At 42.4% G+C, this 15,178-nt stretch overlaps 1 protein-coding gene across 1 annotated transcript; it reads left to right on the top strand.

The window, feature by feature from the left end:
- Window positions 1-1,565: 1,565 nt before the first annotated feature.
- On the top strand, window positions 1,566-4,321 carry LOC121009557 (probable alpha-ketoglutarate-dependent hypophosphite dioxygenase). Its single transcript, XM_040442766.1, has 6 exons — window positions 1,566-1,852; window positions 1,985-2,201; window positions 2,295-2,386; window positions 2,463-2,602; window positions 3,078-3,182; window positions 3,885-4,321. Exons 1-6 carry the CDS (start codon window positions 1,723-1,725, stop codon window positions 3,990-3,992), a joined length of 792 nt encoding a protein of 263 aa, XP_040298700.1. The 5' UTR covers window positions 1,566-1,722; the 3' UTR covers window positions 3,993-4,321.
- Window positions 4,322-15,178: the final 10,857 nt, after the last annotated feature.

Below are 15,178 nucleotides of genomic sequence, written 5' to 3'. Positions count from 1 at the left end.
ATACATAAGGATGATGTGTCATTCTGTATATCCAGCTGAACATCATTTTCTAGGCATTACTCTAGGAAGTTCTAGGAACAATGATCATTATCAACCAGTAGTCTTAATTTATTAGCAATTCTGTTACATAATGTGGTAAACAGATCTGAGTGAATTTCCAAAAATTTGTTTCCAGTCCAGTTGAGTTCGCCATATATCGACCTGAATCAAAAGTACTCCAGTTGCCCTGAAAAGTCATCAATAAGACTGTATCCATACCCTTTTAGGCTCTTTAGACAAGACAGCATTAGTAATTACAAAATGACAAAGTATATGGGTAAACGGATAGTAGTAGGTGCTAACAAGCAGCCTGAGTGTAAAAATGCTGCACTGTCAGATCTTTTTAAATTAAAAAACTATCCAAAAATTATCTCTTTTTGGTCGCAAATGTTGTCTACTGACTATGTTGAGCAATTTGTGCAGAATGAATTACAAAAGTTTCATATTGTCTGCATAATTGAGGCTAAGAATAGACATTTGTATCATAGGGCTGGCCCGGCTGGCATGGCCGGTATCAGTGTTTAAAAATAAAGCCATAACTTTACTGTTTATGGTGTCCATTTTTAGTGGTCTAATTCAGATAATTTTTTTGTAAGCTGTGATGTAATAATTATGTGACGTTATAAAATTGTGGTCCATTAAAAATAATTGAAACTTTCTAATTGATCATCTAAATCCTAAAAATAGTTTTTAAATTTCGATAATGGTTTATTACTTTCATGAAGAGAAACAAAATAAGTATTATGCCTGAGGATGAGACCAAACTTGTCTCGGAAGCTTGCTATGGAACATCATTGCTTCTATTTTTGTTAGCCATTAAATGTTATCATACCTGCAAGACTCTTGTTTTTCTTAATGAAAGCAATAAACCTGCTTTCTACTGGATAAGATGTCACCAGACTTTTTTCTTTTGACTAGTTTTCAATACTGAAACACTTTTCTGGGAAAGTTCAAATTCCACTTCTTTTTTCTTGTTCCTATACAAGCATCATATACTATTATATTACTAATATATACTATTCTGTTTATTCTATATGCCCTGACAAAAAACATACAGATTGGGCATCATTATATCAGTCACGTAGAAATTCAAATCATTTCTCTCAATTCCTATGGAAACCTTACATAGCGTAGTCACAGTACTTCATAGATCAGTATACTGAAACCATGCCTCCAGCTTTGTAATTCCAGACACTTTTGTTCCAGAAATATTACATATAAAACATATAATAAACCTACACCAAAAAGAGAGATTATTTGGAAAAATTCTGTTTGTAGTCTGAGAATTCACTCTATTTCTGTTAAGTTTCTAATAGTAGGATATTAAAGAGCAAGATATTATATTTTGTAGTAATGACATATCTTATATTTTGCTTCCTGAATTGCTTTGGAATTTCCAGCCCTGAGCTTTTAAAACGATGAAGTAATAATGTGTGACAGTCCATGCAGAGTGAAGCAAGGAAGTTTTGTTGTGAGTCATGCTCTTAAGAATCAATCACTCAGGGCTATAATATTTTTCCAGGAAACAAAAACTTAAAAAGCGAAAAAAATAACCAGTTACTAAGAATAGGAGCATGGGCTGGGCACTCGCCAAACTTAGTATATAAGTCAGTGTGACAAACAGGCAGTTATATCAACAGCATTCAGACATTCTTAGTATAAAGCCATCCTAGTAACTACACAATGAAGATTGACACTAACAAGATGAAGGACCTCTATGACACCAATGGCTATCTGACATCTATTGATGTATTAGATGAGATGGAATTGCACCAAGCCCAGAAGGAGCATGCAAAGCTGGAAGAAAAGTTTGGTAAGTTTGCAAATGATCCAGAAATACGTAGTGTATACTGTATCATTAACCATGATCAGAATATTTTTTTTAAGGGGAAATACTTTGAGTTATAGAAAAGATTAGCTGATTCCAACATATTTTATCTTTCAGGTAAAGAGTACACTCAGTACAATCTACACAATATCCACATGCAGTATGAGTGGGTGATGAGACTAGCAACCCATCCCAATCTACTGGAAGCAATCACAGCTGTCTTGGGTCCCAATGTCATTCTTCTGGACTCAAGATTTATCTGTAAATATCCCTCCTCTGAGGTTCCACACAAAGAAAACACTGCCCCTTATGTTGCCTGGCATCAGGATATCAAGTGAGTATGGGAGCTGCTAGACTTTTATGGCCACTGGATAATCTGCTACTTGTAAATGTGTAACCTAAATATGGCTTTCTTATATCTTTATAGATACTGGGGATTTGAGGGAGGTCCAGTGGCTTCAGTATGGCTGGCATTTGATGATGTTGATGCAGAAAATGGAGTCCTACAAATAATTCCAGGTATTACCTCTTTATGGCTAAATGTATAATATAAAAAAAGTTTTACATAGAGACTTACATACTTATTTTGCCCCAGGGAGTCATAAACAGGGTATACTGGAGCACAGAATTGCAGAGAATCCCGGGAACATGCTGACAGCAAACCAGGAGATTCCAAAGCACTTGGTGAATGAAGAAGATTTGGTTGAGTGTCCACTGAAAGCTGGTCAAATGTCTGTAAGTACAACCTAATGCCATAAAGACATTACGGAGATTTGTTGATCAAACTTAATATTACAGTATTATTGCTATATTTGACCATTAAAATTAACTATAACAGGGAGATTCATTTTGTGTAGATGGCTATACAATATAAGTAGTATGTCTGCTTGAAGAAACTGAAACCTTAGGTATTCAATTTTTGTATATATAGATAATGCACTCTAAATGAAAGTGTAAATGAATGTGTTATTTTGGAGAATGTAAGTACTGGATGTGTTCGAATCTAGACCTATGACTTCTCCAGACTGCCCTATGGACTAGTGATGTGCATTGATCTTTATTGATATATTCCAAGTCCAGGGCTGAGCTTATGGATAAACAAAAAGAGCAGGAGGTGACAAGTTGCTCATCAGCTTCCATGTTAGGAGCCTGGTGTGATATGTGACGTGTGTATTAAACAATCTCTGTAAATGCTCATCTATACTGACAGGTGCATGATGGTCTGACTGTTCATGCCAGTGAACCCAACATGTCTGACAGAAGAAGATGTGGATTTGTCATCCGCTATGTTCCTACCACAGCCTATCCTATTAAGGTAAGCAAACAAAACCCAGAGATTGCCTTGTGGTTGTATTGCCTTAAAGCTATTTACAGAGAAGAGATAATACTTTGTTAAGGGTCTTAAAGAGGGTTGCCATGTAACCAGAACCAGATTTATTTCCAATAAGAAGAGGTTGGTTGTCTCACCTAATAGGAGAAGTATCAGAGTTTGAGCATTGTGGGTAATGTAAAATGGCTCCGCAGGCCACCTAAAATGAAAAGCGCCCAACATCCAGATTATTTAGAAAGGAGCAGTATGTAATTTAACTGAAGGCTATAATATGCTCTACAGATAGCATGAATACACAATATCATCATAAATTACAGGATACCCCCACAGATATACCTGTAGCTACCAGTATTTAACACAGAAAAGAGGATGGCACCATAGTAAAAATAAAACAATTGGCCTACTATTATGGTGCCAGGTTGTATCACCCAGCACAGAAAGGACTGCTCTTTGTTTCTTCCTCCACACCCTTTACATGACGTTTGGGCTAATTCCACGCCCCTTCTTTGCCAACAAGTCACTTGCTCTGGAGAAGGGGGTTACTGGACAGGTTCTTGGGGCATGGTCTGCCTGTATGCCGTTGGCAGCATCTTATTTGTAAAGATGATGATCCTTATAATAATTCTGTGAATATGTAGCAGCCTGCAATGTTAATAAAGTAGAATTAACACTATATTTCTATGACAGGACCCAGAACGTCCTAGGACCTTTCCTGCAACTGTACTGGTGGCTGGAACAGATGAATATAACCACTTTAAAGACAATGCTCCTAATTTCTTCACCAAGACATTGTAATTGTAATTCTATGTGCTGTACCATATTATATACTAGTACTGACAATGTATTCGTACAGCTTCAATGTGAGGCTCAGGAAGCTGTACAAGAGTGATTAAATAATGTACACTACATTAGTTATTTCATAAGTATCTTATGTTATTGATGTTCTTCCATGCACATTCAGCAGTGTACAATACAAAGTACTTTATACTTACCTTCTCACTTACAAAAGTCCATTAAATTATTTAAAGACTGATTGAAACGCAATATACAGTATTAGTGTAAAATATTGTGTTTTAATATTGTTACACTGCATTCATTATCATATAAACTGCTTTAAAATAAACTATAGTTAAAGTAAATTGATACATTTGTGTGATTTACTTTCTAGAACTATTTTCTTTCCATGTATGCCAATGAAGATAAAACTAAACAGGTAATGTGTCCCCACTGCAATACATTGGACTGTCCCATAGCTACAAGTTAAAGAGTCACTATACTTTCACACAATTTTATCTAATTTAATAAAGAATTTAAATCACTTTGTTAAAAAAATCTGCCTGCATCAACCTGAAAAAAGCTGAAAAGTCATGACCACTAGGGGTCTCACTTTCCCCGAAGTTGCAGTCCACAGCCTGTTGTCACGCAAGATCCATCCCAAGTTAGAGACTCAGAATACGGCTATGAGGAAGTGAGGTCATGTCAGAGCTGGTTGAGCTCCTGAGCCTGATAAAACAACTGCTTCTACACTGCTTTTGCAGATAACAGGCGTGTCCTGTGTGTCAGTAAGTGTGTCTCTAGCCACCGGTAAAAACGACTTTTGATCTTTATTTCTGTTACTTGGGTAAAATCCACAGGACAATACACATCATGCACATGTATACACCCTGAATCAAAGGACATAATAGCAGTACAGTGCTGGCAGAATTCACAGAAGGGATATGCCCCCTGCTTCTTAGTGAAATGCACCTAGCTGTACAGTTGAAACAGGGAATATTATGGCTGAAAGACTTTAGGGAAGCCCAAAAAAAATCTGTTCCTTCACAGTTCTGATTGTATGATTGCCATTATGAAAACCTTTTTTTAAAAACTCAGTTATGCTGTAAGGCTGGCTGTACAAGGTTGTGAGCTGTGCTGAAAAAATTGCACACAGATTTTTGCGCATTTCTGCACCATAACCGCATGAGAAAACTGCATGTGTTACTTTCAGTTTTTGGTGGGCATTTGATGCAGTTTTTCTGCAGATCTCACCATTCCATTGAAAAGGGTTAAATCTGCACCAAAAATCACAAACATATTCAACATACTGTGGATTTCTAAATCCGCATGGCAGGTCAATTTCTGCATTGAACAAAAAAGTGTGCATGAGATTTGTCTTAGACCTTTACTGGTACTGTATTATGCTGCGTTTTTTCTGCACAAAAGTCAGCACAAAAAAGACTTGTGGAGTCTGCAACGTGTGCAGGGAATCTGTCAGTAGTTTTATGCTTCCCCATCTGAGGCCTTTATAGACCAGTGAGACAAACCCTGGGTCACTTTTGCTTGAACTGACAGCTGTTTTGCTAAAACCTATACTGATGAGCCCAGCACTGGAGTCTGCACAATATCGAGCACGCACCAGAGTCCTCATATTCACGAGCTCCCAACTCTCCCCAACCTCCTGCTGATGATTGATATCTTTCATCCAATTGCAATATGATCAAGATATGAGGATCCTAAACAATGGACCCGTGTCTGTTTACTCAGAATTGTTTAATAGGGTATAGTAAAATAGGGTTTCAAAACCAGGAAATCCCTTCACTCAGCCATTTTATTTCTTATTAACATACTTTATAGTAGATGAATAGACCAGGACATTTCTTAGACTTTCCAACTTAATATAGCCAGAGCAAATCCAACTATGGCTTTGATTACCTGTTATATTTGCGTCACACTATATAAATGGAGAATTTACTATAAAATAACAAGGGGTTTCAACAAGTATAGTAGATACCTGGCATTACATATTATTTGCTTGCCCGTGTTATGTCTGATCGGTGGGGGTTCAACTCTAGGCACCCCTGCCAATCAGTTGAAAAGGAGCAATGTTCGTGCGAGCGCTTCTTCCTCTTCATGATTACACTGCGCATCATCTTGGTAGTCTTGACGGTGCAGTGTAATTACAAGTGCTTGTTGCATTCACTTTAATGGAACAAGCATGTAAAATTACACTGCGCCAACTCTGCAAGCAAGACAATGCGCTGTATAATCTTGAATAGGAAATAGAGCTCGTATAAGTGCCGCCTCCTCTTCAAGCAGCAGATGAGAGGGGGTTCTGGGAGTCGGACCCCTACCGATCAGATATTGATGAACAATCCTGAGGATAGGTCATCAATATTACTTGCTGCACAACCCCTTTAAAGGGCTTCTGTCACCCCACTAAACATTATTTTTTTTTTTGGTTACTTTTAATCCCTATACTGCGATTTAGGATGGAGCGGCCGAGCGAGCGTCCGCCTCTCAGTGCGCCTGCGCCGACTGAAGACAGGTACGGCGCAGGCGCGAGATCTTGATAGCAGACAGGGCCAGCAGAGAGAGATCCCGTCCGCTGGCCTGGTCAATCAACATGCGGAGGGGGCATCTTTAGGATAGGAGGATGCGGCTGCTACCAGGTAGCTGGTAGCAAGGTAATTTGCATATTTTAAAAGTACATTTTTAACATAATCTGCTGAACCAAAATTTTTAATTACAGTATGTATGCATAAATCGCAGTATAGGGATTAAAAGTAACCAAAAAAAAATAATGTTTAGTGGGGTGACAGAAGCCCTTTAAGAATGAACAAGCTGAAGTAACATAATTTCTTACTTAGTATGTGGCAGCTCATATAATATTGCATGGCACTGCACATGAACTTACTTATGTCATGCACAGTGTTACTCATTGGAGGTTGCTCATGGATGGTCTGGTCTAGAGATGAGCGAAGTTTTCAAAAATTAGATTCGGATGCTTCACCGAATTTCCCCCAAAAATCAGATTTAATCCGAATTAATTAGTGATGAAGCGCGTTAAAAATCAGCTATTTCCCGGCTGCAGGGAGCGTGTATATCTGTGTACATAACTATGCATTACAGAAAGGGTACTTTCACCCTAACGTTATTCTTTTCCGGTATTGAGTTCCGTCACAGGGGCTCAATACCGGAAAAAACACTTCAGTTTTATCCTAATGCATTCTGAATGGAAAGCATTCCGTTCAGTATGCATCAGAATGTCTTCAGTTCAGTCCCTCTTACAGTATTTTGCCGAGGAAAATACCGCAGCATGCTGCAGTATTTTCTCTGGCCAAAATTCCGTAACACTCGCCGGTCTCCCAGTCTGCGCATGCGCAGACCTTTAAAAATGCAAAAAACAAATACCGGATCCATTTTTTTCTGGATGACACCGGAGAGACGGATCCGGAATTTCAATGCATTTGTCCGATGAATCCACATCCGGATCTGTCTACAAATTATATCCATTTGCATACGGATTTCCGGATCCGGCAGACAGTTCCGGCAACAGTACTGCCTGACGGATCCTCACAACGCAAGTGTGAAAGTACCCTTAGTCCACTATGGCAGTGAAATAGTTATTATGCGTCAGTATGACAGGCAGGTGACAGGCGTCACTCTTAGAATCTCTTCATACTTCACTTATTTGGTCAGTTATAGGTCAAAAAATGACCAAATAACTGGTGTGAACTCAGCCTTACAGGTCAGTGTTAGCACCAGGTATAAGGACTTATCTGTGCAGTGGTCCAAGATTCTACTGTAGAGTGAAATAGTGCTCTCCTTTTATACTGTCTGCTGATTCCACATAGATTGATAGATAGCCTGTTCGTTTACACGGTGATAAAAGTAGCGGGTCCATGACAGAGTGGAGAGGGTGTCAGCAGTAAGTTTTTGTTGATGTCACTGTTTATTTTTCCCTTCTTTTGAGCTGTCACAAGAACAACCCTAAAAAATGGATCCTGTCATTTGAGCATCCGCCTTTACACGGTCAGCATTTGGTCAATAATTGATCAGTAGTGCTAAGGCCAAAAAAAACAAAAACAGGAGTGGTTCCAAAACAGAGATGACACGTGATTGAAAATTTGCATGTTTACTGTGTTTTGTACCCACTCCTGCTTTTGACTTCCAAATCATGAGCAAATCCTGATACAATATACTGACCATGTGATAGAGGTCTTCTGGATGCTCCAAAGACAGGATCTATTATGTTTTTCATTTTTTGGTTCTTCTGACAGATCAGAAGAAGGGTAAAATAAACAGTGATGTCAAAAAGGCCAAACAGGGACACTAGTTGCCCAGTCACAGAGTGGTTATGGTGACAACAGTGAGAGGAGTCAACATAGTGGCCCAGTCGCAGAGTGTAATCACAGCTAAGACAATATCCCGTCAGAGGGAATAATAACCACAGGTGGTATATAATCCAATTAATGTAATCACAGGGAACGACCTGTTTAAAACGTAGCCTTTAATCTAATTATAACATAAAATAACAAAACTCCCACAGACATACATAGAAAAAGAACAAAAAAGAAGATATATCCTTGATGACATGGAAGATGATACTTGTAATCGTCCAGAAGTACGGGTCAAAATGGACTGAGGGGACAGAGATGGAGTCTAATCTGTCGCTATTCCTGGCCCTGGGCTAAATAGCCCTGCCTAAGAACGGAATGGCCGCCCTGATAAGGACGATCCCGTATTCTGGAACCTCCTGGTGACCCTAGTAAGGCCCTGTGACCCTAGTGGATCCCTACTCAGGGCCTACTCTAGGTACACAAAACAAAAACAAAGTATAAATAATAATATAGAAAGCAGCAGAACAGCCACCCCCCTGGATGCTCAGTGGCGTGGGTGGAAAAGCTGCCAATAATAAATATGTCATAAAGAATGCATAGACACCCACAGGTGTGGCTATCTATGAATATGCATCATCAATGGACGATCTCACTGTGTAGACCCCACACACCGGATACACCGTGTGACGTCAACACACCAAGATTCGCCGTTAACATTTGTACATATCAGTGTATAAATTAGGATGTATATACACGTACGGCACCAGAAGCACTACGTCTAGTATGCAATCAGATGCCAGTGTCCCAACGCGTTTCACCCTGATTGATTGTCGGGTTCCTCAGGGGACGTATATCAAAGTACAATGCTGTATTTTGGCATCAGAGAGAGGTAACCAAACTGGTGGCAAGGTCCTCAATTATGATGACACCGTTAGACCAGATCATTTACTGGTCGCATTATGTTCATTCACTTAATAGCTTAAGATGATCAAATATAGGGACCACATAAGGGGGCCTATGGAGTCTGCTCACAAGACAATCATTCGCCAGTGTGGTGATATGTCCACATATATATCCCGGCGATGAGCCAACATAGGAATTCCCACATGAATAGTCAGGGTGACAACCTACTACAAACAGTCACACATGCATGATGACACATGTGATCGCATGGCAAACAGGTAACAAGATACTACTTGCGTGTCCATATACGGCCAGGAGTGGCCCAAGCTGTCTGTGGAGATAGTCATATGTCCATTATCACTCCAGCCATAGCCCGCATCTGCACTATTTGAGACATAAATAATAGTCAGGATTAAAAGTCAGATAGGGCCAGAGACTAACCTTTTGTGGGTAGGGGGAAACAGCCCCCCTGTTCTCCAAAGAACTCACAGTTAGTGGTGCCTCACTGGTCCTATGTGTGAGGTCGCTGAGCAGTGAAACCTGCTTGGTTTAAATAGCCCGCCCTTGAGAGATGGAGCCGGGGGCCGGATATCGCCCCGCCCCTCCCCTTTCATACCTAAGGTTAGGCGTGGGCCTATGGCCCGCCCACGCCTCCTATGGGCGTGCCCGTAATGATGGATAGATTCAACCAGACCCCCTGTCCTCTAGTACTCAGTCTGTGTAGGGTGCCACCCCCGTCCAGTAACGCCCATACGGGGTGTGTCCCCATGATGGGGGGCGGACCCGGAATACAGGCCGGCCGGCGTGCGAGCCTCGTGGATGACGTCATCGGGCGCGCCCGATCACATGGTCACAATGTTGTAGCCTACTAGTGCCGGAGCGCCGCCCGATGACGTCACCCACCACCTCCGATCATGTGACAATAAGATGTAAGAAAACAGTAGGATACTTATAATACAGGGGTCAGAATCGGGTTTTTCACAAGAAAGCACAGTTATGCAGCAATCAAGAGGACCCAGTGTAGATATATTGACCCTGATTAAGAAAAAAGGGTGTTTCGGGGGGGGGGGGGGGGGCAACTAGCGCAATCTGAGGGGGGTGGGGGGGTGGGGCAACTAGCGCAATATGGATGCGCAGACCATGGACCGCATTTGGGACAGGTATACGCCCCTAGGGGCACGGTGCACATAATATACACCAATGAAGGGGGAAAAAGGAAAAGTACTGCAGGCTAAATAACGCTATTAGTGAATACTATATTATATCGTAGTGAATAGAGCATATATATATGTATAAATTGATGTTCTTCATGGGGTAGATCAAAAGCGGCACTGTAATGGGGGTGGCCACATATCCTCCCCTTCGAAATACTACAGTGCTCAAGATATATATGTTAACCCCATGTAAAATAGCATATGGCTGGCTAAAGAAAGCAGGAATAATCGATATTTTCGTTCAATCCTGCAGGTGACATGGTGTTAAGCATATGTATCCATTTAGACTCTTTTTGTCTCATGATAGTGTCAATGTCTCCTCCCCTGATGGAATGTTTTACTGTTTCCACCATTGAGAAATTTATAGCTTTCGGGTCTCCTCCATGTTTTAAAACCACATGTCTGGATAAAGGCTTATCGCGCTTGTGGCGAATATCGCCAATATGCTCCAGGATCCTCTTTTTAAAGGCTCTACAAGTTTTGCCGATGTATCTAAGGCTGCATTTACATTGGGCCATGTAAACCACGCCCATTGTATTGCAATTAGCAAAGCCACGGGTCATATACGTATGGGTCTGTTCGGTGTTCGTAAAGGATTGGCCTACTGTTATGAAGGAACAAGCCTTACATTTACCACACCTATAGGTACCATTTCTCCTATCTACTAGCCACGTACATGAGGGGGGGGCAGGTTCAAAGTGGCTATGTACCAATTGATCCCCTATACTCCGACCTCGCCTAAATGTGATTGAGGGATGCTCCGGAAGAAGATCAGTCAGGTCAGGGTCAGCTTTAATCAGTGACCAGTATCGTCCGATGATCTGGCGAACTTGATTAGCTTCAGTGTCGTATGTACCTATAATTCTGATCACTTCATCCGATGTTTTCTTTCTCCCTACAGAGTGGATTAGTGCTGATCTATCAAGAGATCCAGCATGGTTCCAAGCTTCATAAAGGCAGTCCTCAGAATACCCCCTCTGTTTAAAACGGTGGAATAGGGTACTGGCTTGTTTATCAAACTCGGTTTGATCGGAACAGTTCCTGCGGATCCGCAGAAACTGTCCCTTAGGGATACCCTTTTTGAGTGGTTTGGGGTGAAAACTATCCCATCTCAATAAACTATTTGTTGAGGTGGATTTACGGAACAGGGTGGTTGTTAAGGTGTTGTTTATGTCCTTACTAATCTGTAGGTCGAGGAAATTGATTGTTCTGGATTGTAGTTCATGGGTAAAAAATAGACCAATATGATTGATATTAAGGTCTTTCATGAACCCATCAAAATCCTCCGCAGTACCTGACCAGAATAACAGGATATCGTCGATGAACCTCGACCAAGATATTATATGGCGGGTCCATCTCTGCATCCCTTCAGTGAAGACAATGGTGTCCTCCCACCAGCCCAGGAGCAAATTGGCGTAAGTGGGCGCACAGGGGCTCCCCATCGCCGTGCCCCTGAGCTGGTGGTAGAACCGACCATTGAACACAAAGTAGTTATGTCTTAAGGCAAAATCTAGGAGTCTGATGACAAAATGGTTATGTTCCTTGAGATCGATGGATCTGGTGTCTAGAAAATATTTGATTGCTGCCAAGCCCTTATTGTGTGGAATAGAGGTATAAAGAGCTTCCACATCAATGGAGGCTAGCCACACACCTGGATCCAATGCAATGCCATCTATCCGTTTCAGTAGATCATTTGTGTCGCGGAGGTATGAGGGTAAAGACATCACAAATGGGCGCAGGATCTTGTCTATATAGGTGCCTACATGTTCTGTAAGGCCCCCTATCCCAGATACAATTGGACGACCCTTGAGGGGGACCGTGCCTTTATGAACCTTGGGGAGACAATAGAACGTCGCCACCCGGGGGTTAGATACTTCAAGGTAGTCACATTCACGTCGGTCAATAAGTCTCCCCTCAAGGGCCTCCTGTAGGATCTGGGATAGTTCCCTCGCAAACAGCTGAGTTGGGTCCAGTTTGAGCAACTCATAGCTGGATCCATCAGATAGGAGCGACATACACATGTTACAATATTGTTCACTAGACATAACAACAATGTTCCCCCCTTTGTCCGATGGTTTGAATATGAGTTGTTTGTTGGTACTAAGATCCCGTAGTATTTCCATTTCCCTCTGTGTGTAGTTTTTCATACCGCTCACCTGTGTCGATGTTAGATTCCCCAAGTCCCTGGTTACTGATTTAAGAAACAGATCAATATGAGCCTCACCCAGTGTTTTGGGAGGCAGAGTGGTAAGGGTGGCAACAGCATGAGGAGTCAACATAGTGGCCCCATGACAGAGTGGTGAGGGTGGCAACAGCTAGTGGAGTCAAAATAGTGGCCACGTCACAGAGTGGTGAGAATGGCAACAGCATGAGGAGTCGACACAGTGCTCCAGTCACAGAGTGGGGAGAATAGCAACCGTGAAAGGAGTCAACATTGTAGCCCAGTAACAGAGTGGGGGGAAACAGCAGTGGCAGTAGCAGCACAAGATAGTGGCAGTAGGAGAATATGGCAGCAGAGGCAGCAGGTGTGTGGCATCAGGTGGGTCGCAGTATCAGAATAGTGGCTGAAGCAGGTGACCAGAAGAAACTGGCTTTTTTTCACAATGATTTGGTGTGGTACCCAGAATGTTCTAGTCTGATGCATCGGCACTGGCGTGTGGAAATCCTGGTTGATCCATGTCTGATTCATCTTTACAAAGTTTGTCTGCCCAGTAGTACAGAGGATCTTGGACCTGGGGTGGCTGGGTGCAGTCAATGTATACCACCACCTGCTGGTTCAGATTCTGCTCCATGTCCTGCTGGTGCTCGGTGGTTTCTTCAGTAGGCGGGTGGAGAAAAGCACTCATTAGAGACTCCAGACTTAAGTTACCACTGATTGAGCTGGTGCTGTTCCTGGTCTCCACCTCCCTCCAGCAGTAATGGTAGTGGAGCGGGAACGCACAGGGCCCTCGGTCAGACCTTTGTGAGTATGGGCCATGACACACATAGGCATCGACAAACTGACTACATAGGATGTCCTGATAGTAGTTGAGTTTATCCTTCCTCTCAGCAGGTGGAAAGAAGGCCCCCATTTTGGAGAGGTAGCTAGGGGCTAACATGGTGGAGAGCCAGTAGTCATCCCTCTGCCGAATGGTGATAATACAGATGTCACTATGGAGAGACTCCCTGCCTCCAACTCCATTGCATACTGCTACGGTGTGTCAGGGTCATCTGCTTGGTCTTGCTCCTTGCCCTCCAGCTCCTCTCCTGTCACTTGTGCAGATAAACCACCCATTTCTGTATACATTGCTTGTGCGTGAATGTCCTCCTCTGCCAGTTTTAGCCCCCACAGAGCTCAGGTGGCCATGAGATGTAAGCACCACGTCTCCTGTCCCCTGGACAGCCAGATTTATCAGCATCTGCCCCAGGACATCAAGGAGTGGAATGACAGAATTCATCCTGTAGTCCTGGGGACTGACAAATAAAGTGGCCTCCTCAAAGGGCCCGAGCAAACGGCAGGTGTCATGCATGAGCTTCCACTGGCTTATGTTGAATTTACACAGGGGAGTACTCCTGTCCACCTGCATCATCAAGAAATCGTTCATGGCTTTTCTCTGCTCATATAGTCAGTCCAACATGTGGAGGGTGGAGTTCCAATGGGTGGAAACGTTGCATATGAGGCAATGTTGGGGAATGCTATTCTGCCTTTGCAACTCAAAGAGGACATTTTTTGCAATATATGAGTGGCTGAAGTGCATGCACAGTTTCCTGGCCATTTTCAAGATGTCTTGCAGTTGGGTGCAAGACTTCAGGAACCGGTTTACAAGCAGATTAAAGACGTGCATCATGCAGGGCGTATGTGTCAGCCCTCCTTGATGCAGCGCCGACACAATGTTCTTCCCATTATCGGTGAGCATAGGCGAGGAGATAGCCAGGATTCGAGTTCCTCCTGAAGGACGTGGAGCAGTTTCTCCCTGGTGTGACTCCGTTCACCCAGGCAAACCAGGTGCAGAACAGCGTGACACTGCCGTGCTCTGCATAGGTGTTATGCTGGAGGAGCACTCCGAATTGTGCCTGCAGAGCAGTATTGAAATATTGAGGCACTTAGGTTGAAAATTTTGCAATTCAAGTAAATGACAGAATATTTCCGACCAGATGTTTCGGTCACGATGGACCTTCATCAGCAGCGGTCATATTATCTGTAGGGTGGGTAGTAGTATTTCTGGGGCGCCTCAGAAATACCACTACCCACTCTACAGATAATATGACCGCTGATGAAGGTCCATCGTGACCGAAACGTCTGGTCGGAAATATTCTGTCATTTATTTATATATACCACGGGCAAATGGATGATGCAGAAAATATGAAATAAAACCATACTTGAATTGCAAAATTTTCAACCTGAGTGCCTCAATATTTCATTACTTGGATAATGGCCTAAGAGCCCTTGATTGGCACCGGTGACACCTTTTAAACTGAGTGCGGTTCCTCACTTTACTACAGATGCAGAGCAGTAACAGACATATATTGTCCTTGACCATAGTTAAAGCTCCACACATCAGCGCTGCCTTGAACTTTACAAACACCGAAAGGCTCTGGAGGAGGACTGACCTACCTTCTGCTTAACATACATATGCAGGGCTGGTACAGTCTTTTTAGAGAAGTAATGATGACTTGGGACTCTCCACCTTGGCTCATCTCAAGTAATTAGTTCTCTGAAAGGTGCAGATTTAAACACATGGAAAGAGAGGGACTGTAGTAGGCCAGAAGCACGTTTAGCCTCTGT

Source organism: Bufo bufo, chromosome 8, assembly GCF_905171765.1.
Source record: "Bufo bufo chromosome 8, aBufBuf1.1, whole genome shotgun sequence".
In the NCBI taxonomy this organism is placed as follows: Eukaryota; Metazoa; Chordata; class Amphibia; order Anura; family Bufonidae; genus Bufo; species Bufo bufo.
This window is presented reverse-complemented; position numbering and strand designations above follow the sequence as displayed.

Coding starts and splice junctions, on each gene's coding strand:
- LOC121009557 (XM_040442766.1), top strand. CDS start 1,723: ATGAAGATTGACACTAACAAGATGAAGGACCTCTATGACACCAATGGC. Junction 1,853..1,984: donor AAAGCTGGAAGAAAAGTTTG/GTAAGTTTGCAA, acceptor TTTATCTTTCAG/GTAAAGAGTACACTCAGTAC. Junction 3,183..3,884: donor CCACAGCCTATCCTATTAAG/GTAAGCAAACAA, acceptor TTTCTATGACAG/GACCCAGAACGTCCTAGGAC.